This window comes from Triticum dicoccoides, chromosome 7A, assembly GCF_002162155.2.
Source record: "Triticum dicoccoides isolate Atlit2015 ecotype Zavitan chromosome 7A, WEW_v2.0, whole genome shotgun sequence".
NCBI lineage: Eukaryota > Viridiplantae > Streptophyta > Magnoliopsida > Poales > Poaceae > Triticum > Triticum dicoccoides.
Window position 1 is genome coordinate 592,624,290 of NC_041392.1, and position 25,046 is coordinate 592,649,335.

The following is a 25,046-nucleotide window of genomic DNA, read 5'->3' on the forward strand; positions in this document are numbered from 1 at the left end:
ATTGAGCTTCAAACACCACCAACCGTCTAGGACGCCCAAACACCCAAGAGGAATAAGCTCATGGGTACCAAGCACCCAAGAGTAATAAGCTTCTCAACTTGTAACTTCCACGTATCACGTGGAGAACTCAAACTGATGCACCCAATGCAATGGCAAGGGCACACGGAGTGCCCAAGTCCTTCTCTCTCAAATCCCACCGAAGCAACTAATGCTAGGGAGGAAAATAAGAGGAAGAACAAGAAGGAGAACACCAATAACTCAAAGATCTAAATCCAAGGGGTTCCCATCACATAGAGGAGAAAGTGATTGGTGGAAAAGTGGATCTAGATATCCTCTCTCTTTTCCCTCAAAAACTAGCAAAAATCCATAGAGGGATTGAGAGTTAGCAAGTTCGAAGAAGGTCAACAATGGGGGAAGAATACGAGCTCAAAGGATATAGTTCATTGGGGAAGAAGACCCCCTTTTATAGGTGGGGAAAAACCAACCGTTATGCTCACATCCCGCACAGAGCGGTACTACCGCTCGTTCTCACGGTACTATCGCTAGGGGTCGCGGTACTACCTCAAAGGGTAGCGGTACTACTGCTTGCGAGTGGTACTAAAAAAATACATCCGTGCGTACCACCGCTGGACTTGTGATGAGTTTTTGGTCCAGAGCGGAAGTAGCCACGGAAGTAGTAAAAAATCACATCCCCTCCAAGCGGTAGTACCGCTGCAGCTTTTATAAGGACACCAAAACTGACACAACTTCTGCAAACGGACTCCGAATTCAACGAAACCAAGTTTGTTGGAAAGCTAGCGACAAGGGCTAACACAATCTTGATAAAAAACAATAAGAAGCAAATTAGAAAAGTCCCATAAGAAAATGGTGAGAACCCTTCCTCGAATAAGACTGGTAAAACCTCCAACACCGAAAACGCAATAGAAAAAGCATGTGAACTCCATTTCCGATGAACTCGAGCTTGTCAAGAAGATGACCATAAGCTCCCAATCTCACAAGGAGAAAACCAAACAAGAACCAAGAAAGATGATGCAAGCATGCAATGGTTTGAGCTATCTACGAACGATACGACAAACGATCATATAACTCGGTCTCCAAACTACCACCATGAGACCAGTAAAATGGAGAACCTATCAAGGCCAAACCTTTGCCTTGCACAAAGTCCACTTGAGCTAGATGTAGACGATCTTGACTTCCTCAAGTAGGACCACCTTTCTTGATTGCGTTGGCTCGGTGAAGACTAGTAGATTTCTTCCCCATACTCCATTATGGGTGAGCCACTTTTCAGCACATCTTCACAAGTCCATTATCACCACAATGGACGGAAATATTCAAGCACTTGATCTCTTCGTGATGCATCACTTGAACGTGCACACCGCAACCTAACCCCACAAAGAACTCTCACGAAGACTATGGATTAGTACACAAAGCATAATGGTCAATGCTTACCATACCATGGGATCACTTGATCCCTCTCGATACATCTTCTACACTTTGTGATTTGATCAACTTGATTCACTCTTGACTTAGTCTTGATCAACCTTGAACCTTTCCAACTCTCTTCATTTGGATGATGCCTTGAAGGTAAGCATGAATGATCACACAATCTTCTTCTTCAAGACATGCTTGCAATAAGACCAACTCTCACATGACCAATCTTTGGATAATTCCTTAATATCACCTTGGTCAACACATAAACTCCTTGAAACCAACACATGGACTTCAAGAAGTGCCTATGGAAAAATCCTTCAAATATAACTCAATGCAACCATTAGCCCATCGAGAATGTCATCAATTACCAAAACCACACATGGGAGCACCGCATGTCCTTTCAATCTCCCCCATTTTGGTAATTGATGACAATCACTTTCAAGAGAGTTTATATAAGGAATTATGCATCACCATGCAATGCAACAACCAATGATCCATGAGTATGAGATGTAGATGCTTAGGAACAAAACCAAAGCAATGCATGAGTATGAGATGCAAAAGCTTAGGAACAAAACCAAAGCAAGAACAAAACTCTGAAAACTTCTCCACAAAACTCTCTGAAACTTCTACCCAATTAGCATCGATTGCGAAAATGGGAGAAAAGCTTAGAAGGCCAATAAATTGTGTTCCTCCATAAATTGTCTATTTCTCAACAAGAGAGTGGAATGCAATACACATATCCAACAGTAAATACTTGGAGGAAGACAAACTATATTGAGGCCCAAAGATTGCAAAAGAATGATATGCCACAAAAACATAACAAAGAGATAAACAAGCAATAAAGCAATCAAAAGATACCAATTGAAGCAAGCTATCAAAAGATACCAATTGAACCAACTAGACCAATGATCCTACGTGCCACATGAATAAAAGATATTATGGTATGAACAAAGGAGTGTTCTGGAGAAACTAGAGAAGCTCCCCATGATTTGTGCACAATTTAGTTTTGTAATTGGATGCAACGAGCACAAAATAGGATCGTCACTCCCCCAAGATCAATAGAACCTCACGACAAGTGCAAGAGAGCAATGGAGTGTTCTAAAGACACTAGTGAAGCTCCCCATGATTTGTGCACTCCTTAGAATATTTGTATTAGGATACCAAGTGCACAAAATAGGATCATCACTCTCCGAAAATCAATAGAAACTCACAACAAGTGCAAGTGAGCATGTAGGAAACAAAGCCTAGCACTTGCGACAAACAAACGGTTGAGCAACATATAAAAGAGGCAACTTAAGAGTAGGCTCAACCAAAATGATGTGTGTGAGTCATGGGAAAGCACTTGAGAAGACTAATGTAAGGGTGAGCATTAAGCATCAACATAGTCTTGAATAGTGGAGATACAAGGTGCATGACATGTCCTTCCCACACACACCAAGCAAATAGATAGACAAGCTTACTAAAAGGTGAAATTACAACAAAGCTTGTGACAACCCATGGTGAAGATAGAAAGTGAAAGCCTCATCAAGACGAGGGATACCAAAGCCTCGTCAAGACAAGCATGAGGAAAAAGATCTTCACCACACAAGAGTGCATCAAGATGCAACGAGATATGACCCGCACTCAAGGAACACACTTTCACGGAGCCACCAAAGAAATAACAAGAGAAAGAAACTGTGGGCGTGAAACAAGGGGATATCAACTAGAAATGCAACTTCTCTCAAGTGTATAAGATTCTAGGTAGATGAATATCAATCCAAAAAGAAGGATGTACACACGAAATAATTACACACAGGAAAGAACAAGATATCCACAAGGAAGTCATAAATATACCAATAAGATATTTGCTTGAAAGCATAGCACATGGCTAGATAAGGTATTATTGTATATAAATGAAGTCCAACCACACATCCATCAAAGACATCACAACTAGCAACAAGAGATCATCGTTGGTATGCTTTAAGGAAGGAGACAAGTATCACGAGAAAGAATGAATTACATGCCATGATGCAACCTACACAAGGTTGATGCAAGAAATGTGTGCATGAAGTAGATAATGATACTTGTTACTGAGATATCAATGGAAGGAAGTAGTAGATACCAATTAAAGGTAGATAGTAGTTCATTGATCATCCTCGCTTGACTCCAATAAGCACATGGTGACACCACCTTCCTTGTGAGTGAGCCGAGCATCCAATGCATTTCCAATTGTTCCTAGACCAACAACACAGACAAAATGGTACCCAAACTCATTGGGACCAAGGAGCTAGAGAACCAACAATACATAGGACAAACTCCACATAAATATGTGCATACAGATATGAAAATGAATTTCACGCACATCTCATCCAATTTGAGACTTGGTGGAGTTTCCCCTATATATAGGGTCAAAGAAAGAAAGCATGCCGAGGAAACTACATGAAGTTAATATGCATGCTCAAGACTTTCAAGAACCGATACCAAATGACAAAGAAATACCAAGTGAAGAAAAGATACCAAATGAATAAATCATCACTTGGAGGATATCCATAAAAGATACATCTAGGAATGAGATATCCATTGATACATGCAAAAAGAAAGATGTCAAACTCCCAAACGAGAGAATGGTTTCAAACAAACCAAGTGCTCTACAAAGTTTCATGATGGCACAAAGTACTAAAAAGAAACGATTTTCATTCCACCAACACAAACTTGATAAGGATCACAAGGTGAGCGTTCTAAGAAAAATAGGATAGCTCCCCCAAGCATTGTGCATTAGAGAGAATTTGCATTTGAATACAAAATGCACAAGATGGGATCACCACTTTCACTATATCTATACAAACACTAGACAAGCTCAAGGAAATAACAATATCCACAAGTGGTATGGAATACAATGGGAGATGACACAATCCTAGGCAAGAGATAAGGCAAATAAAAGCAAAGGCCAATGTAAAGATGATCAATAATTTCTACCGCACATAAGTGAGTACCAATTGTCATAAGACAAGAAGTATTTGGAAATAGTTCCTGTTGGTAGATAACAAGGATATCCAACATCATCTTCACACCAAACACAAGCAAATTGCAACTTGTAGAGCTAACATGCCACCTAGGAACAAGATAATTTACAATATCAATTCTAGGTGACAATATCTCAAATGTACACATTTTCTAGGCTTGTAATATGCACATAGTATATTACTCCCCCATAATGTGATACCAATAAAAATTTAACAAGAGGCAATAAGAGGATTCAACAAGATATAATTAATGGACTATTTAAAATTTTAATTTCTCATGAGAAGACATACCACATAGCGACTAGATAATCTTGTAATATCAATACTATATGATATTCCTCATGTACACACATTTATAGGATTGTGGGGTGCACAAAGCACATCACTCCCCCACAATGGGATATTCCATTAATCTCTCACAAGAGCCAATTAAGATACAAACAATATGCAAAAGGCTCAAAACACAACTCACACATACATGAAGTGCAAACCAACATACACATACTTGATTACTCAAAATAAGCAAATTGGAAGCACACATATACAAACACATGCAAGGAACAAAGCCAAAACATGCAAAGGGGCAAGTAACTTTCAATGTAAACAATTTGAGTACAAGTTACCGAAAGGAGGCACATTGGATATAGTATAGAAACTTGATAACCCAATTGACTTGGCTTGAGACAATAAGAATGATGAAGTCCCCTTAATTCTTCATAATGTAGCCAAGTCTCCAATGCCCTTCAAAGACACATATTGATCAAATTTGAGCTTGTTGGTCCCCAACCAAGTTGGGTCCTAAGAGGTTAGTCACAATAGGCTTCGCTACCCAAGTGGTTCTTTTCTTAACACCACTTTGAGTACCAACAAATTTGGCAAACACATTGCCAACCTTATCCTTCCCGAGAGAATAGAAATCAACAATTATAATAGGGTTGGATAGGGTACCATTCGTGCATGAAGAAGCAACGTGACCTTTTTCACGACATAGATAGCAACGTCTACTCTTCACTTTCTTCTCACTTGATTTCTCAACTTGAGAAGCATTAGCTTGAGTTTTCTTTGGAAGAGGCCTTTCTTCAACTTGAGGTTGAGCATGAGAATGAACTTGTGGCCGCTTCCCTTGTTGCTTATCACTGATGACCTTCTTCTTCAAAGGGCAAGATCTAACATGATGCCCTTCAATTTTGCACTTGAAGCAAATGATCTTGGACGGATTCTTGACTTGTTTTTGGACCTTATTCTTGTTGCTCTTGGACTTCTTCTTCTTATTGGAGTTGAATCCAAGTCCACCTTTTTCATTGGGGGATTTTTTCACACTCAAGATATTGTTGAGTGTGGCCTTCCCTTCATGACACTTTTCCAAGTTTTTCTTCAAAGAAGTGACTTGGGCCTTGAGCTCTTTGATTTCTTCTACATGGTTAGTCTCAACACAAGCACTAGAGGAAGTATAAGCTTCATCGTTAGAGCAACAAGGCAAGGAAAGCAATTCATCACAAGATGTACCAATGTTATGCATGGATGAATCACGAGGACTAGCACAAGGCAATATAGCATTTTTGACTAAAAGTAGTGCTAGTATCCACATGAGGCTCACTAGATGTTACCTTAGCAATCATGGCCTCATGAGCTATCTTTACCACATAATGGGATACAAGAAGATCATCATGAGAGCTTGAGAGCTTTTCATGGCTTTCTTCCAATTTCCCATAATTGCTAGATAGCAACTCAAGTTGAGCCCGAAGCGCAACATTCTCCTTCAAAATGGATGCTTCATAAGTAATAGAGTTAGTAGCACAAGCATCATCAATAATAGCAAGAGGAGAAGGAAACTTGGCAATGTCTTTAGAATATGAAGCTTTAAGTTGAGCATGAGACTTGGTGAGTTTGATGAGCTCACTCTTAATGACCCTTGAGCCATTTTCGAGGTGCCTAGAGTCCTCAAGGAGTTTAGCATGCGCAACTTCAAGCTTCTCATTTTTAGTTTCAAAAACATTGGCCACCTTCAAGAGCTCTATCATGAGATTCCTTCACTCTAGATAATTCTAGAGAAAAAGTCTCCTCAAGAGATTCCTTGGTGGTTCGTTCAAGTTCAAGAGCTTGGGAGAGGTCCGCAATCTCATTAGCGTAATCACGCTCATGACATTCCATTTTATCAATGGTGACCTCATGCTTGTCAAGACGAGATTCCAACTCATCAATATATTTCTTGCCCTCAATAGCAATAGACATGATTTCCATGAAGTTGGAATGAGCAATTTTATTCTTAAGAAGAGCTTTAAAATTCATTTCCCCTTAATATTTAAGGAGGCAACATTATCATTCTCTTCATCATAATCAACATCGTCATCATTCTTGCCATCATCAATATCATCACAAGATATATTAGGATTCAAAGTGGGAGATACCTTTGAAGCCCTGGCCATAAGGCAAACTGCAATAGATGATGATGTAGGATCCCTTGAAGCACCATTCAAGACCACATCTTGTTCCATGGGGTGTTGGGTTTCCTCTACATTATTGGCACAACAATTCGAGGAAATGGATGCATTTTTATCATGGCAACAGGACATAGTAAGCATATCATCATGAGATTTAGTCAAGCAATTTCTACAAGATATGCAAGGACTATCAACACAAGCATGTGAAACATTTGGAGTGCTCGAAGTGCTAAAGTCCAAAGATGAAGCATTCCAATAAGAAAGTGATGAAGGATTATCAACACTAAGCCCACTATCATCATTGCAATGAACACCACTACTCACCATGTCATTACCTTGTGGCAAACCACATGTAGGTGAAGTAGAAGAAGTTGAGAACACAACACGACTGGAGGTGGAGGGGGAACAATCATCCCCACAAAACTTGGACACCCCATATTTATCTTGAAGCTTTGTCCACAACTCATGAGCATCCCGGAACGGCATGAGTTGAAATATAACTACATTGCTCAAAGCATCGAAAAGCATATTAGAAGCTTGAGCATTGAGATAAGAGTTTTTCTCATCCTCTAAATATAATCTTTGGGGATCCTTTGGAGGCGAAAATCCCATATCTACAATTTGCTCTAAATTTGGGTCCATGACCCTAAAGAGATTAAGCATGTGAATTACCCAAACATCAAAAATTGTGTCATCGAAACTAAGAGTGTCAGAGAATCCTAATCCCCTAGTCGACATCTTTACTCTCTAGGTGGTTAAGCCTAAACACGAGAGACGAGGCTCTGATACCAATTGAAAGATCGAGGATGTCGCCTAGAGGGGGATGAATAGGCGCTTTAAAATAATTGTGGTTTAGGCTTGAACAAATGCGGAATAAACCTAGCGGTTAATTTGTCAAGCACAAAACCTAAAACGGCTAGGCTCACCTATGTGCACCAATAACTTATGCTAAGCAATATAAACAACTATGTGATAGCAAGATACATGACAAGGAACAATATGGCTATCACAAAGTAAAGTGCATAAGTAAAGAGCTCGGGTAAGAGATAACCGAGGCACGCGGAGACGACGATGTATCCCGAAGTTCACACCCTTGCAGATGCTAATCTCCGTTTGGAGTGGTGTGGAGGCACAATGCTCCCCAAGAAGCCACTAGGGCCATCGTAATCTCCTCAAGCCCTCGCACAATGCAAGATGTCGTGATTCCACTAAGGGACCCTTGAGGGCGGTCATCGAACCCATACAAATGGAGACCCTTGGGGGCGGTCACCGAACCCGTACACTTTGGCAACCCTTGGGGCGGTCACCGGTACCTGTCAAATTGCTCGGGGCGATCTCCACAACCTAATTGGAGACCCCGGCGTTTGCCCGGAGCTTTACACCACAATGATTGAGCTTCGAACACCACCAACCGTCTAGGGCTCCCAAGCACCCAAGAGGAACAAGCTCAAGGATACCAAGCACCCAAGAGTAATAAGCTTCTCAACTTGTAACTTCCACATATCACGTGGAGAACTCAAGCCGATGCACCAAATGCAATGGCAAGGGAGCACGGAGTGCCCAAGTCCTTCTCTCTCAAATCCCACCGAAGCAACTAATGTTAGGGAGGAAAATGAGAGGAAGAACAAGAAGGAGAACACCAAGAACTCCAAGATCTAGATCCAAGGGGTTCCCCTCACATAGAGGAGAAAGTGATTGGTGGAAAAGTGGATCTAGATCTCCTCTCTCTTTTCTCTCAAAAACTAGCAAGAATCCATAGAGGGATTGAGATATAGCAAGCTCGATGAAGGTCAACAATGGGGAAAGAACACGAGCTCAAAGGATAAGGTTCATTGGGGAAGAATACAACCTTTTATAGGTGGGGAAAAACCAACTGTTATGCTCACAGCCCAAACAGAACGGTACTACCGCTCGTCCTCACGGTACTACCGCTAGGGGTAGCGGTACAACCTCAAAGGGTAGCGGTATTACTACTTGCGAGCGGTACTAAAAAAATACATCCGTGCGTACCACCGCTGGACTTGTGACGAGTTTTTGGTCCGGAGCGGAAGTAGCCACGGAAGTAGCGGCGGTAGTACCACTCAAGTGGTAGTACCGCTCCCAAGAGTGGTAATAAAAAAATTACATCCCCTCCAAGCGGTACTACCGCTGCAGCTTTTATAAGGACACCAAAACTGACACAACTTCTGCAAACGGACTCTGAATTCAACGAAACCAAGTTTGTTGGAAAGCTAGCGACAAGGGCTAACACAATCTTGATAAAAAACAATAAGAAGCAAATTAGAAAAGTCTCATAAGAAAATGGTGAGAACCCTTCCTCGAATAAGACTGGTAAAACCTCCAACACCGAAAACGCAATAGAAAAAGCATGTGAACTCCATTTTCGATGAACTCGAGCTTGTCAAGAAGATGACCATAAGCTCCCAATCTCACAAGGAGAAAACCAAACAAGAACCAAGAAAGATGATGCAAGCATGCAATGGTTTGAGCTATCTACGAACGATACGATCAAGCTACTCACTTGGGATCCCCCTTGATAGTACGACAAACGATCCTATAACTCGGTCTCCAAACTACCACCATAAGACCAGTAAAATGGAGAACCTATCGAGGCCAAACCTTTGCCTTGCACAAAATCCACTTGAGCTAGATGTAGACGATCTTGACTTCCTCAAGTAGGACCACCTTTCTTGATTGCGTTGGCTCGGTGAAGACTAGTAGATTGCTCCCCCATACTCCATTATGGGTGAGCCACTTTTCGGCACATCTTCACAAGTCCGTTGTCACCACAATGGACGGCAATCTTCAAGCACTTGATCTCTTCGTGATGCATCACTTGAACGTGCACACCGCAACCTAACCCCACAAAGAACTCTCACGAAGACTATGGGTTAGTACACAAAGCGTAATGGTCAATGCTTAACATACCATGGGATCACTTCATCCCTCTCGGTACATCTTCTACGCTTTGTGATTTGATCAACTTGATTCACTCTTGACTTAGTCTTGATCAATCTTGAACCTTTCCAACTCTCTTCGTTTGGATGATGCCTTGAAGGTAAGCATGAATGATCACACAATCTTCTTTTTCAAGACATGCTTGCAATAAGATCAATTCTCACATGACCAATCTTTGGATAATTCCTTAATAGCACCTTGGTCAACACATAAACTCCTTAGAACCAACACATGAACTTTAAGAAGTGTCTATGGACAAATCCTTCAAATATAACTCAATGCAACCATTAGCCCATAGAGAATGTCATCAATTACCAAAACCACACATGGAGGCACCGCATGTCCTTTCACTAATACTTGATCATACAACTCATGAATCTCATCAGTTCCCTAATCACATAAATCTACAACAAAACTCTGATAGAGCTTCAACCTACCTTCATCTTAGGCCTGTATGGTTTGGCTGGGGTCTACTGATGCAATTTCTCGAGTTGCAACTAGTGTTTATGAGCTAAAATCCATAACGAAATGCATATCAAATTCTTAATAAATTGGGTTTCACTAGATATGCACAACATGGTAGTATAGGCAACCATATGCTGGTAACACATCTAATCTATATATCCCTAAGTTGAAAGCCTATCTTGTGAGATTGCATTCACGGTGTAGAATACACTCATACACTGTTGATGGGACACATAACTCACAAAGAGATCCATTCACCCAGCAAGCACGATTTGGCGGAATACTAATGCAACCATGCACCCACCAAACGGCGCTTCATGTACTACTAGTGCAACCCTGAGGACGCCAGTTGATATAATATTTCATGGGCCATTAACTTGAATTCTCGGTGTCTCCCTTTCCCACATCGGCATTTATATACGCATGGCATTTGCTAATCTCATCAATTTGCCGTTTTCATCAATCTCATCTTTCTGAAGGAAAAGAGAAAAGAGATTTTGGTTGTGTGCCTACTTTGCTACTTCGGCAACGTCACACACGAAAGCTATTGTTATGTGGGTCCGCCCGTGCACGCATTGCAAACAACAATGAAGGTTGTGAAGCTCTAGTGAGGCCATTTAAATAGGGCATACAGGGCTATGCAAATCGGGGACATCATTGCGGAGAGGATGGCACATGGATATTTTAATTCATGGAGATCTTGATGTCAACTTTGGTCTAATAAAGTACTACACACTTTGTTCCTAAATGTAAGACGATTTGGCACATAGGGTGTATTTAGGAACATAGGGTGTATTTGATAGCGCTCTATAAATTAGCATATAACTCGTGAACATGTAGCCTGGTGTGATTAACAATTTTAGAAGTCTTGGGCAAAAATCTCCAGGGCAAACAGAGTGCAAAACATACACAGCGAACACGTTTGCATACCGCTTACTCAGTACACCAATCTTGAAGTGTGCATTTACAGTATAAATAGAAATAGGCCAAACTGATGAGCAAAAAAATGTTTATTTCCACTAAAGAATCGAGTAACTGCTTTCATGGTCGTATATGTTACAAAGGATATAAATATGAAACTACCAAACCCCCATTTGGATCCTTGCACCAACCACAACCAACACAAGGGGAAGCCGATCAAAATTAATAGACAAAACGGGCAGTACATTATTTCTTTTACATTGACAAACACTACATGGTTGAATCAGCTCAGTCGACGAGAAGTCAGCGTGGACGATGCGGTCGGATGGACAGGACTGGACTATGGAAGGGGACGGGCAAAAGGATGCACAATCTTCACAGGAGCGCCTAAGCACTTACGGATGAAGATCATATATGCTTATTCGCCTTGCAAACAGTAAAGCTGGCGGATATTTCCTGAAGCTGGACACAAGATTTAAAACACCTAATTGTTAACTCCCAACACTTCATTTCAAGAGTAAAGGAAACAATTTTTGCAGTGAAAAGAAGTTTGATGGTGGAAACTGAAGATATAAGGACCAGGTAGTCATATAGTTGGGTTTGCTACTTCGGTAACAAATACCAATTCATTTGGTTAAGTTTACCAATTTATGACTCAAATGAAAGAACAAACCAAGAAGCACATTCTCATCACTGTATTAAATATTGTAAACATCACTTCAGGAATGAAGAACAAAGCAACCAGGACTAACCATGGCAAGCATCAGAAGTGCATTAGTCCTGTCCAAGTCTCCCAAATTACGAACTTGACTAATCCTGAATCCTAAACAGGGATCTAGAACCATTTTTAAAATTTGTTTTATTTTAGCAGTGAGATCATCAGTTGTTCTCTAGAAAGTGGTTACGGTCAGTAGAATATTATTAATAGAAAAACAAAGATGACTACAATATGTGCAGTTCCAAACATATGTAGAAATCAATGGTAATGACTCTCGAAAAGGCAGTGCCAGATCGTTGCTTGAAGTCATAATTAACCACCATAATGCACAATGTAAGATCATTTTTCAATGACCACTAACTAACTAGAACGGATATTGCACGAAAATCAAGTTCTCACGGATTACCATGAGATAGCCAATTACAGTATCATGGACTTAAGGAAAAACTGCCAGACCTCAAAAAAGAGAGGGCGTCAAGTCAAAAGCTGGTAGGAGACAAGTACGAAAAAAAACAAATATACAAGCATTAATCTATCATCACAGTAATGTCAATAAAGGAATTAATTACCATATAGCCAGTCCTTGAATTGAGCATGAAGGGCACATGCCAATTCTTTTTTCCGGTTATCATCAAGCTCCAGCTCTCGTATATTCTTTTGAATGTCCTCCAGAGAAGCATTCTGAAGAAGTGCAGCAAGGAAACCAAATTTTAGAAATATATAAGATATCAAGATATGTGAAATACACTCATTAACATATCAGTATGTTATCACATAATGAGCAGCAGACAATAACAAGAGAGTGAACTAATCACACTGTTCCAAACAACATTGGACTCACTAAGTCCAAGCCAGCACCTCAAAACCCTACCAGGAAATACATATTCATTTCAAGCTTTCAGCTCATTGTGCTTATCTGAATCAGCAATAATTCAAATAACATTGGTGGTTGACGAAAGGGCAACGGTTTTGACGTATATATACCCTTACTAAATTAATATTACATATTTACATTCAAGAAGTAAGTCCAAGTTACTCCCTTAATATCAATGCTACAGCCTTAACCCCATAATCTGAAAAACAGGGTATTCTAGCCCCTACAGCTCCAAACCAGAGAAAATAACCCCCTAGCCTGGTTTACTTCAAGATAGCGTAGAGTGGTGTAGGTGACGTAAACTTTGCAAGCCTAATCATCATACTAAATAGATATTTTCAAATGAAAAAGTTAATTGTGCAATCCGAAACGATTTTGGAGTTTAGAGTTGAAAAGCGGACTTTTCTTAGAGTTAAGGGTTCAATTGGGGACTTCTGCCTCTGACCACTAGCAAGAGCGGTGAGTTGGGGAGAGTTGAGAGAATTGGAGTGAATAATTTTCCAGCTGTGGCCAGTTGTTAGGAGAGAGCTGACCAGTGAAAGGGCTAGTTGTGGTATTTTTAATGGCAGAACTGATCCACGTAATCTTGCTCCAATTGTGAAGCTTCTAAATACCTGGTTATTTAATTCAGGGGGTTAAGTGACCGAACCCCAAAAGTTCAGGGTAATCTATACTAATTCCTACAACAACTTCGGATCCTTCCTGCTCCAGACATACTCAAGCACCACGTTCCACTATATAAATACTGTAATTTAATAAACAGTGTGTGCCTGCTTTAATCAAATCCCACAATTGTGTGCAAGTATGTCCAAGATAACTGTCCTAGTTTGTACTTTGTAATGACTAACGAGTAAATGATGCAAAAATGAATTTGGATTGCAGATGAACCTTTTTCCTCTGTGATGCCCAGTAAACTTCAGGTAACGTAAATGGATTGTATTTGGTAGGACCTTCTGCCTCAAACCAACTAGGAATCTGCAGAAAGATATTAGCCAATCAGTCAAAAAAATACAGAGAAGATTAACAGTGTAAAATGTATTGCATGATGAATTCTACATTACTACAGCACAACCAATAAAAATAATATTTGGCTGGTCAGAAACCATGGAAAAAATAACATTGTGAATCTTCAATAATATAACAAGTTTCAGCATCAGGTTATTCACTGTTGCCAAGTGACAACTAACTAGTTACAACTGAGAAATATGTCAAAATGACATCTCAGTTATTACTACAACTGCCACGGACAAGGAAATAATAAGGTTAATGTGGACGCATCAGATACAACAAGTTGACATACACCAATGGATTGAGAACTGAGATCTGCTCGGCAAAACAAACAAAGATTTTCATGGAATTCATTAGTTTATCTTTATTTAAGCTGCAATAATCTAGGTAAATAACATATTTCCATACCATGAAGTCTGTGAATAGATCAGGATCTAGACAAGTGGCAGACTCGGCTTGGACATCAGAAACCCCTGCAGGATGAGATAATGAATCATGTGGATCAACAACTCCCAGCACAAAAGGTTGATCCCACTTGTTGACGTTAGGGTCCACACCAACTTGTGCCAAATGCTCCCCAAGTTGTGGATAATAAGTATTAAATGGAGCAACCTGTTAAAACAAGAGGTAAGAAAATTGTTGTTGAACTGCGCAGTAAATATCAAATAATACAGGTCCATCATCAACTTTTGCTGTTATAATTTAGCAGGATAGATGCTAGTCTTCTACATTTGGTAGGATTGACTTTAAAACTTCACAAGTGCTCCAAAGGGTGCCTCTTTGATCTCCAAATGTGCAGGAATGGGGAAAACATAACATATTGTGCCTCGTATATATCTAAAATGCTTGCAAAGTTTGATCCCACTGTTCATACAGTTTTTGGTCTTTTATAACAAGGATATGCGGTAGTGTATATTTCATCAGATGAAAATAATAATTGAATCCCACTGTTCATACAGTTTTTTTTGTCTTTTATAACAAGGATATGTGGTACTGTACACTTCATCAGATGATAACAATAATTGGATAAACATATACTCACTTGTAATTTATGGTTGTCCCCCACAATAAGTGGTTGGTGATTTACTCCCAAGTAGAAGATACATTCTCGACAATTGGCAATAAAAATTCTTTTAGAAGCCGCAACTATTTGCACACGTTCACAATGCTCAACTTTTACCACCTGACAGCATGAAACAATATTAGGCTTGAACATAGTTTAAAAAGGTGGGCCTAGGTGGGCGCTTAAGCGCGCATAGGCCCTAGGAGATAGGAAAAAAAAGCCTAGCGCTTAATGTGCACATTTGCGCATAAGCGTGCACTTTGGTTAGAAAAGCGCAAGGCAGTGACTAAACACACAATTAACGCCTAGCGCTTTTTTTAACCGTGGGCTTGAAACTATGTAATTGAAGATACCATTTCTATGTGCATAATAATTAATATAGGATAAAGTAGAACTTAAAAACTATGCATTGGAATATAAGAACAATAGTCTTATGAATAACATTATGTTGCCTGATGCATTCAAATAGAAATATGGATAGTAAAATTACATCACATACATACCTTGCCAATAGCACCAAGAACAACAGTTGTGTCCGAACATCCATACACCGTAGCATATTTGAGAGGGGCTAGGATGTAGATAACAGAATCATGGCAGTTCAAAACCTACAAAAAAACAATTAATTTTTTGTAGGAAGGGTCACAAAACTCAGCTTTGGAATTCCCTTACTTAAATAGACACTTTATGTTACTTGAATTTCAACCGAGATATGAATCACAGAACAAATCATCTTCAGTAAACCTTGATATCAACTTACATTACTAAAAACTAATACATGGGTACCTTTATTGAATGCCCTTTAATATCAGACCCGTGTTTGACAACAGAAGTTTTGGAGATACCCTCCACAAAAGATGTATTTCGGTAGTATCCAGGATTGTTTTGCACAGAAGCACCAGTTGATGAGCTGCTCTGGATTCTTGTATTTGTGACAGCATCAGCCATTGCCACATCAGGATCAGATACACTCCGTTGATTGTTTTCCTTGGTTATAGCTTTTTCTGCAGTATATTCCAAGGAAGAAGCTATATTCTGCAGAATCCAGTCATGAACTTGAGTAGCCGGAACAGGAGCAGCAGGCATGTCTAGATCAGAATTCGCAAAAAATGGAGCAGCTTGGCTTAAAGGAGTTCCTTCGGAGAACTGCAACAAGAATCCAAGGTGCTCAAAAGTCTCCATTGTCAGTACCTGCATATAGAGAAATACAAATGACAGTTAGTGTCTATACTACTCTACTCTATGGAGTTTTCAGAGTAAGAGTATATCACACAGCAATGCGGCCGAGATTATTTCATTTACTCCTATATGACAGTAATGTGGATAATTTTGTTCTGCAATCATACACAATCATGGATGGTATATATCAAGATCTTTTGTACTGCAGAGAAGATGAACTAGCTCTGTTCTTCCTTCAATCTAAGATCCGATTCATCGAAAGTGCCTTGCATTTGCAAAGTAATCTACAGATATATTCCATCATATGTGCTTCCTAGAATGACCAACCCAGGTTACCTTATCCTCAACAGCCCATAGGAATATGAATATCTTGTCTACTTTCATCCTTAAATGTCTTCACCACACAATTGTGATCCTTGCAGTTCCTTTATTTGTTTGATGAGGCTTCTAGCCTTTGACGTGCATGCACTTGCACTGCTTGGGTTAATTATTTAATTGTTAATTCATTGATTTCAGTGGCCATGAGCATCGGGCAGGGGTTACACAAAGTAGTTGTGCCTTCTTTTCAATTCAGTTACCAGTATTATTGTCAGGAAACCAAGTATTACCGGTATTCTACCAGTTTTATTCAAAATTGTGCCCTACATCTACTACACACACTGTTTAAGATCTGAAGTTACTGCTTGACATGATGACCTTCGAGTAGGGGAATTGATCAGAGTGCATTAATGTTATTGACAAAGAACAAAAGTGATCAACTTTGTCACACAAAATGTTGAATTTCTTAAAGGAAACTTGTTACAGATTAATTGATACTGACCATAGATTCATCACCCTCTCCATCAACAGAATCTGCCAAAAGAGTTAAAACATTGGCCATATGCTTTTGTAAATAAGATAACTGATGAGCTTCTTCATCTGCTTGCGAAGGCATAAACCGACGGCTATTACTGCGTACAAGCTGCAATAGAAGATAAATAGTAAGGATCTGCTTGACAACTAACAAAAGTAGATGTTGTGGATCTCTGCCTAATCTAGGCAGAAGAAATGCAGCTTGTGCTTTGCATGTAATGGCAACAGGAGACAAATGTAATTGTAACTGAGTAGTAATCGTGGAAAAGGAGCACAGTAGCACAAGCCCGTGCTTGCATAACTCACTGTCATGAAAAATAGTGCCTTTAAATTTTGTTCTGGACAACGTATGATAACTGCATACTTGGAGTGGAGGATAGCATGATGCATGTAAACAACGCACTTTAAAGGCCCTCGCAGGCTCTGAAGCACCGATACGGCCATACAGAGAAATGTACGGATACGCGTATCCCTAAGTATCCCCTCCTTTTTTATTTAAAAATAATGTGATGCCCTGGCGGTCGGGATACTTGGAAGACACGGCTGGGACACATGTTGAGCTTAAACCTAGAGTAGAGTTGCTTCTAGCAGCCACCCTCCAGGCTCTCCCAGTCGTGCGATCCCAGTCGTGCGAGAGCCTGCACCTGGAGAAGAGGCGAGAGCCACAACTGCACCATCACCGGGATCTTCTTGCTCGTCGACAGGCGACGTATCCTCCATGTCCGGTGGCCAGTGCCATCCATGTCTTCCCCTGTAATTGCCAACAATGTCTCCTCCTCCCCTAAGTGGACGATGCCATGCGCCTGGAGAAGAGGCGGCGACAGCCAGGACCAGGACACTGCCGGGATCTCACATCCACATCTGCATTGCTCTTGTTAGCTGTTGCTGGCCGTTGCGGGCTTTCCTCTTTGCCGCCACCTTGTCATTGCTGGCTAGGTACAAATGCCATCTAAGACACTGGGTGAGATGTATTTTAGCTGCTGGCTAGGGAGGCAAGATATGGGGTAGTACTTCGATCTGAAATCTTAAAATTATCTTTTTGTCTTGATTACATGCAACATTTTTCAGCTATTTATACATACTTGTTGGCTGTTTCTGGAAAATGCCATATCGCATATCCCTGTGGTCTGTATCCCCGTGTTGGTGCTTCTTAGCTCACGGGAAAAACAGCATTTGGATAGGAAATTTCAACAATGGGCAAAATTGCCTTCTATAAAGAGAGATATGATCGTGGAGTATAAAAGATGCGTGGTGGTGTAAAGTTTTCTTTTTTTGACATGTCTGGTGGTGTAAAGTTGCAGCTGGGAAAGGTGTATTTTGAAGTACAACATTATTACCAGTCAAATACTGCAAAACACACTGTAGTCAACCACAGAAAAAGGCCCAAAATGCACAAGGAATATCACACTTCAGTGTAACTAACAATCACCCTGATCACTGACTGAATCATCAAACACCCCATTAGCCACTAACTCCCAGCAGCTAGAAAGAGCGGTGTCTAGAAGTATGAGTACATTACCATACACCAATACCATACAGTGCACAAAAATGGAGCTACATGTGCATTACTGATTAACAAAGTAACGCTGAGGAGCAAAGGAAAATCAAATGTTTCTCATGCTCGTCATTTCAGTAATGGATATATCACCGGGTTGTCATTTCTTAACCATGTACCAGACAGTAATCGGTCGGGGGCTCCCCAATCCAAACACGCAGCAATCATGCCACAAGCAATCGGGCCGGGAAGGGGGGGTTGATCGGGGCCTGACCTGGATCGGGGAGAGCGCGGAGAGGTAGCCGTCGAAGGCGGAGGTGGATGGCCAGATGTCGGCGACGGACGGCGAGTCCTTGTGGGCGCGCGGCACGAGGCGCTTGTAGGACTGGATGTAGAGGAAGAGGAGCACGTCGCGGAGGTCGGCCTCCCACGCGCCGTCCGCGGCGGGGCCGTCGTCGTCGCCGGGGAGCACCGCGGCGAGCGTCGCGAGCGCGAGCGCGGCCTGGTCGGCGGGGATCTGCAGCGCCTCCGCGAGCGCCGCGGCGCCCACGCGCCCGGGCCCCGGCGCCGCGAGCTTCGCCTTGAGCTGCGCTAGGGTTTGCGTGAGCGTGCCCTCCGGGAAGACCAGCTTGGGGATCGGCAGGAGCCCGTGCTCGAACGACTCCCGCCGCGGCCGGAGGACCAGGGACGCGGTCGCCGCGGGCGCGGCTGCGGGGGCTGCGGCCGGCGCGGGGGAGGGGGCGGGGGCGGAGTCCGACGCCGCGGCGGGGGCCGCGGGCGCCGGCGACGCGTCGAGGGGCTCGTCGGCCATTGCAGCGCGGGGTGGGGAGCGAGGGAGAGGCGGGTGGGGAGATCTGGGAGGGAGGGAAAGGTGGGGAGAGACGGTGAAAGGAACGATGGGCTCGCCGCTCGCGTAAAATTTTCCTCGCTTTTTTCCTTGTCCTGCGACGGTCTGGGCTGGGCGTGGAAGACAGTGTCTATGGCTGGTGGGGTCGGGGTGTGGGTCCGCATGTCACCGTGAGCTGGAGCGTGTGAGGCGGGAATACAGGGGCAGCATCGGGGTCATGTGGCATTTGCTTGGTGATGTCACGAATGGAGGGAGTGCAGGGCGGAGTCTGTTATTCAACGGCCAAGATTAATGCGGGTTAATCCCAAGAAAGAATTCCTTATTTAACACTGTTTTAAATTTAGTTTCCCTATTTGACACTGAAAAATATTGTTTTCCTATCTAACACCAACTTAAAATTTTGTTCCCAATATAACACTTTCGTCCAATTTTCGACCTAATGGTGTTAAATGACACGTGAAATGACAAGTTTACCCCTGGCGCTAGAAGCACCTAAGGGTTGTACACTACTTCAGGCACCTGCCCGCCTATAGTAACCATCCAAGTCAACTCTAGACAGTGGTAAAATCACCCTTCACAATGGTCTGCCTTTTATGGTAACTGTAGCATCTTAAATTATGAATTTAACTGAAATTACTCCAATTTTATCCATCTCCGGCTGGCCGGGCCCAAACGCCATGGCGTCCATCTAGGACGAAGCCACACAGTCAATGGATGAACGATACGTACGCGAAGCAGATTGATTAGGAAGAACGCACAACATGCAAAGCTTGCTTGATGCCACACCATGCAGTCCCACTCTAACACCTGCTGCTCGGCCGGCGTGCATCAAGCAGTTCGACGGTGCAGTGCGCCGGAGAAGATGGCGACAGAGAAAAGCAAAAGATTTTCATGGGATTGGAGTTTTGGAGCACCAAATATGACGGTTTGGCAGAGGAAACACGAAATTACCAACACCCTGGCGTACAACAGGAGAAAGCTAGCTCACAAACACACAAGCAGCTGGATTAATGCTCGTCCCTAGCCAGCTAGCCGTGTATGTACTCGTACGTACCCGATCCTTACTTGCGCTACTTGTTAGTAGTCTGCTTATTTTGTTATACTAACTGTGGACCCCACCCGTATAAGACACCAGAACAAAGAAAAGGACCAAATAGATGTTCAAGGGCATAATTGTCATTTCCTGTGCCATTTAACACCATTTGCACAAAAAATGAATAGAAGTGTTATATTGGGAACAAAATTTAAAGTTTGTGTTAGATAAGGAAGAATTTTTTTTTAGTGTCAAATAAGGAAAGAAAATTTAAGACAGTGTTAAATAAGGAATTCTCTCTAATCCCAACGATAACCATTTGTTCATGGACAGCCAGCGGATGTAGGCTATCCAACTGTATATCCTCTAGCATAGGGGATGGTACGCAAGTGAATATCTCGAAGGATCCGTGGCTGCCGAGGGGCACCACCAGGAGGCCAGTAATGCGGCAAGGCCAGTCGATTGTTACCACAGTGAATGAACTGCTAAACCCTGTTACTGAAGGTTGGGACGAAGAGTTGGTGAAGGAGCTTTTCATCGAGGAGGATGCTCAGATCATCCTTGCAATCCCTGTGCGACCGGACATGGAAGATTTCCCTGCGTGGCACTATGACAGGAAGGGAATTTTCTCTGTAAAATCTGCCTACCAGCTGGGTGTGAGCCTGAAGGAAGCTAGGGGCCAACAGGACGCTGAATCCTCAAGCGGGCAGGGACATGTGATGGGAAATTGGCAGCACATCTGGAAGCTAGAACTGCCTGGGAAAGTTCGCATGTTCCTTTGGCGGTTGGCACACAATAGCCTTCCAACAAGGATGAACATCAAAAGGAAACACATTGAGCTAGACACCTTATGCCCTATGTGTGGGCGACTAAATGAAGATGGGTGCCACTTGTTCCTTAAGTGCAAAAAAGTAAAGGCTGTGTGGCGTGAGCAACAGTTGGAAGATGTCCGGCTGCAGCTCTGTGAGTGTCAGGATCCACATGCCATGTTTGAGAAGATCTTCACCCTGCCACGAGAGAACCTGCTGCGTGTGGCTGTACTGTTGTGGGATTGGTGGACATCCCGAAATAAAGTGAATGCTGGCTAGAAGCAAAAAATAGATGACGAGGTGAGTGGCTTCATCAGCAGACACCTGCTTGACTTCTGCAGGTGTAACATTCAGAGTCCACCAACACCTGTACCCATGCCTAGGTGGAGTCCTCCGCCGTCTGGTACAGTTAAGCTGAACTTTGATGCAGCTTATAAGGAAGATAGACACGCAGGAGCATGTGGCTTCATTGCAAGGGACGAAACAGGACAGTTTCTGGCGGCCGCTGCTGGTAGGCTCGAGCATGTCCGAAGCCCTCTTCAGGCGGAGGCCAACGCATGCCTGAAAGCGATTGAGGGCGCGTCTGATCTAGGGGCTCAACGTGTCATTTTTTAATCCGACTGTCTAACTCTGGTGAATGCTCTGAAGGGCCGGGAACATGATGCTTCGGACCTGGGGGTGCTCTACAGAGAAGCGAGGAGCCAATGCCATGCATCCTTTCAATCTTGTGAGTTCATGTTCTGTAATCGAGTCTGTAATAAGGTTGCGCATAGTCTGGCGCAATTTGGAGTGGGATCGGCTAACCCGCCCTCTGTGTGGGTGTACGACGCCCCAGACTTTGTATCTGTCATGGTGGACGCCGATTTGGCGGTCCAGGTTTAAGTTGAATCCATGTGGTTCTGTTCAAAAAAAATGTATATCCTCTAAGGCCTCCTTTGGTTTGAAGAAATTTTATAGAAATTCTAAAAGATAGGGATTTTGTAAGAATTCTTTTCAAGCCCTTTGATTTGTAGGAATGGACTCCTATTTTTATGTAGGATGAAAAATCAATCCTAGTGTAGAAATTAAGATGCATAAACTCAATGAAAAAAATCTTATCCTATGAATCAAGTGACATCTCTTTTCCTATAGAAATTAGGATGCATGCCATCTCACTTCATATGATTTTTCTAATTCTATGATATTCATATATCCTATGAACCAAAGGAGGCTTAATTATTTTTCTGAAATTAGCAGCAATCACGCCATAGGCGGTTGTGGGGTCGGTAATGGCTTACTCTGCAACATAGAAGTGGGCGTTGTAGCAGTTATCCCTAGCGAGACCACTGAGGGAGTCCTGGATTAGGGGGTCCTCAGGTGTCCGGGCTATTTGATATGGGCCGGACTGATGGGCCGAGAAGATACAAGCAAAATACTTTCCCCCGTGTTCGGGTAGGACTCCTATATGCGTGGAAGGCAAGCTTGGTGTCCGGATATGTTATTTCCTTCCCTCACAAACTGACTCTGTACAACCCTAGACCCCTCTGGTGTGTATATAAACTGGAGGGTTTAGTCCATAGAGTTCATCAAAATTCTCATGGGCTAGACAGCTAGTGTTTAGCCATTATGATCTCGAGGTAGATCAACTCTTGTAACCCTTATACTCATCGAATACAATCGAGCATGACGTAGGGTTTTACCTCCATTAAGAGGGCCCAAACTTGGGTAAACATTGTGTCTCACTTGTCCCTTGTTACCTGTTGGGGAACGCAGTATTTCAAAATTTTACCTACGATCATGCAAGATCTATTTAAAAGATGCATAGCAACGAGATGAGAGAGTGTGTCCACGTACCCTCGTAGACCGAAAGCGGAAGCGTTTAGTAACGCGGTTGATGTAGTTGAACGTCTTCATGATCCAACTGATCCAACTACCGAACGTACGACACCTCCGTGTTCAGCACACGTTCAGTACGATGACGTCCCTCGAGCTCTTGATCCAGTTGAGGACGAGGGAGATTTCTGTCAGCACGACGGCGTGGCGAAGGTAATGATTAAGCTATCGGCGCAGGGCTTCGCCTAAGCACTACGACGATATGACCAAGGTGTGTAACTGTGGATGGGGGCACCGCACATGGCTAAGATAAGACTTGGTGTGCCTTTGGGATGCCCCTTGCCCACGTATATAAAGGAGGAAGGGAGAGAGGCCGACCCCCTAGGGGTGCGCCAAGAGTATGGAGTCCTACTAGGACTTCCAAGTCCTAGTAGAAATCCCTTTCCTTTTCGGAGTAGGAGAGAAGGAAAGAGGAAAAGGCAAGGGGGGAGCCGCCCCCTTCCCCTAGTCCGATTCAGACCCATGGGGGGTGTCGGTGTCAAAACCGGCGGATCTCGGGTAGGGGGTCCCGAACTGTGCGTCTAGGATCGATGGTAACAGGAGACGGGGGACACGATGTTTATCCAGGTTCGGGCCCTCTCTATGGAGGTAATACCCTACGTCCTGCTTGATTGATCTTGATGAATATGAGTGTTACAAGAGTTGATCTACCACGAGATTGTAATGGCTAGACCCTAGAAGCCTAGCCTGTATGACTATGCATGGTAATGAGTATATCCTTTCCGGACTAACCCCTCTGGTTTATATAAACACCGGGGGGAATCTAGGGTTACATAGAGTCGGTTACATAAGAAGGAATCTTGAGAGTCGGTCGCCAAGCTTGCCTTCCACGCCAAGAAGAGTCCAATCCGGGCATAGGTACAGTCTTCAGCCTTCATGTCTTCACAGCCCATCAGTCCGACCCATGGATAACAGGCCGGACGCCCGAGGACCCCTTAGTCCAGGACTCCCTCAGTAGCCCCTGAACTTGGCTTCAATGACGAGGAGTCCGGCGCGCAAATTGTCTTCGGCATTGCAAGGCGGGTTCCCTTCTATCCGAACTTCAAGATAGTCTTCGGATGTGATGATAGTATCCGGACCTGTCACACACACACACCATACATAACCATAAAGAGAATATATTTTTACACGAGTCTAATCTGCTCACAGCTTTTTACAACATGACATCAGGTCTGCCTGGTCACAATTCCAAACCGCTTTCATGTTTCGATGCCCCACGTCCCGAGACGCGATTGCCATTGGCACGTCTTGTCAAAGCAGAGATCGTGTCCCCTTATCGCGGGATTCTCATCAATGCGGGCATGGGTAACCCAACCGTGCCATTTATATAACCCTTGGGAATAGTGTAACATCCCAAATTTTCAATTTGGAATGTTATACATAGGTCATCCATGCATACCATATTCTATTGCATTTCCGTTCCGCAATCCTCGAAATCCTAAGCAACTCAAGGACCCTCGGAGAGAGTTGGGGATTTCCTGGTTTTCATATTTGATTTTTATCAAATAATGAAACGAGGATTCTGATTGTAATATTTTTTCTCTCCGAAAAATATTTCATTTTAAAATAAATGACAGGAGATAATACGACTTCTCCAAAATAATTGAAATATTGGACGAAAACTATTAAAATCAGTTATTTGATTTTATTTGGATTTTATTTGCATTAGAAAATTGCACGTTTTCAAAATTGCATTTTAGGTCCAAGAAAGTGTTCATCTTGTTCTACATATTTTATTTAGACGGTGAAAATTTGTTTTGGCATTTTTAGTTTTTTATTTTATTTTCTGGGATTTTATTTCTGTCGGCGAAATTGTTTTTTTAAGAGGAACTCCCCACGCTGACTGGGCCGAACCTAGCCGGGCCGTCGGCCCAAGTCGCAACCGCCGCCTCCCCGCGCACGAGCGCCGCCGCCGCCGAGCTCGGACCGGAGTCCGAGCCGGACTCCGCCTCCGCCGCGCCTTGCCCCCTCCTCCAAGTCGCCCCCCTCCTATTTATACGCGCCACCCCAGCCCCCCACCACCACACCACCGCTGCCCCGCAGCCGCCGCCACCCGCGCCTGCCGCCACCGAGCCCCG

The 25,046-nt window shown here is 42.9% G+C and overlaps 1 protein-coding gene across 1 annotated transcript; it reads right to left on the reverse strand.

Annotated features, from left to right (window-relative positions):
• Positions 1-11,289: 11,289 nt before the first annotated feature.
• Positions 11,290-19,254, reverse strand: LOC119329237 (TBCC domain-containing protein 1-like). Its single transcript, XM_037602249.1, has 9 exons — positions 18,682-19,254; positions 16,881-17,021; positions 15,668-16,072; positions 15,385-15,489; positions 14,861-15,001; positions 14,227-14,430; positions 13,699-13,785; positions 12,506-12,617; positions 11,290-11,680 (listed from the first exon to the last, which is right to left on the reverse strand). The coding sequence occupies exons 1-9, from the start codon at positions 19,216-19,218 to the stop codon at positions 11,637-11,639; spliced, it is 1,776 nt and encodes a 591-aa protein (XP_037458146.1). The 5' UTR covers positions 19,219-19,254; the 3' UTR covers positions 11,290-11,636.
• Between the last annotated feature and the right edge of the window lie 5,792 nt (positions 19,255-25,046).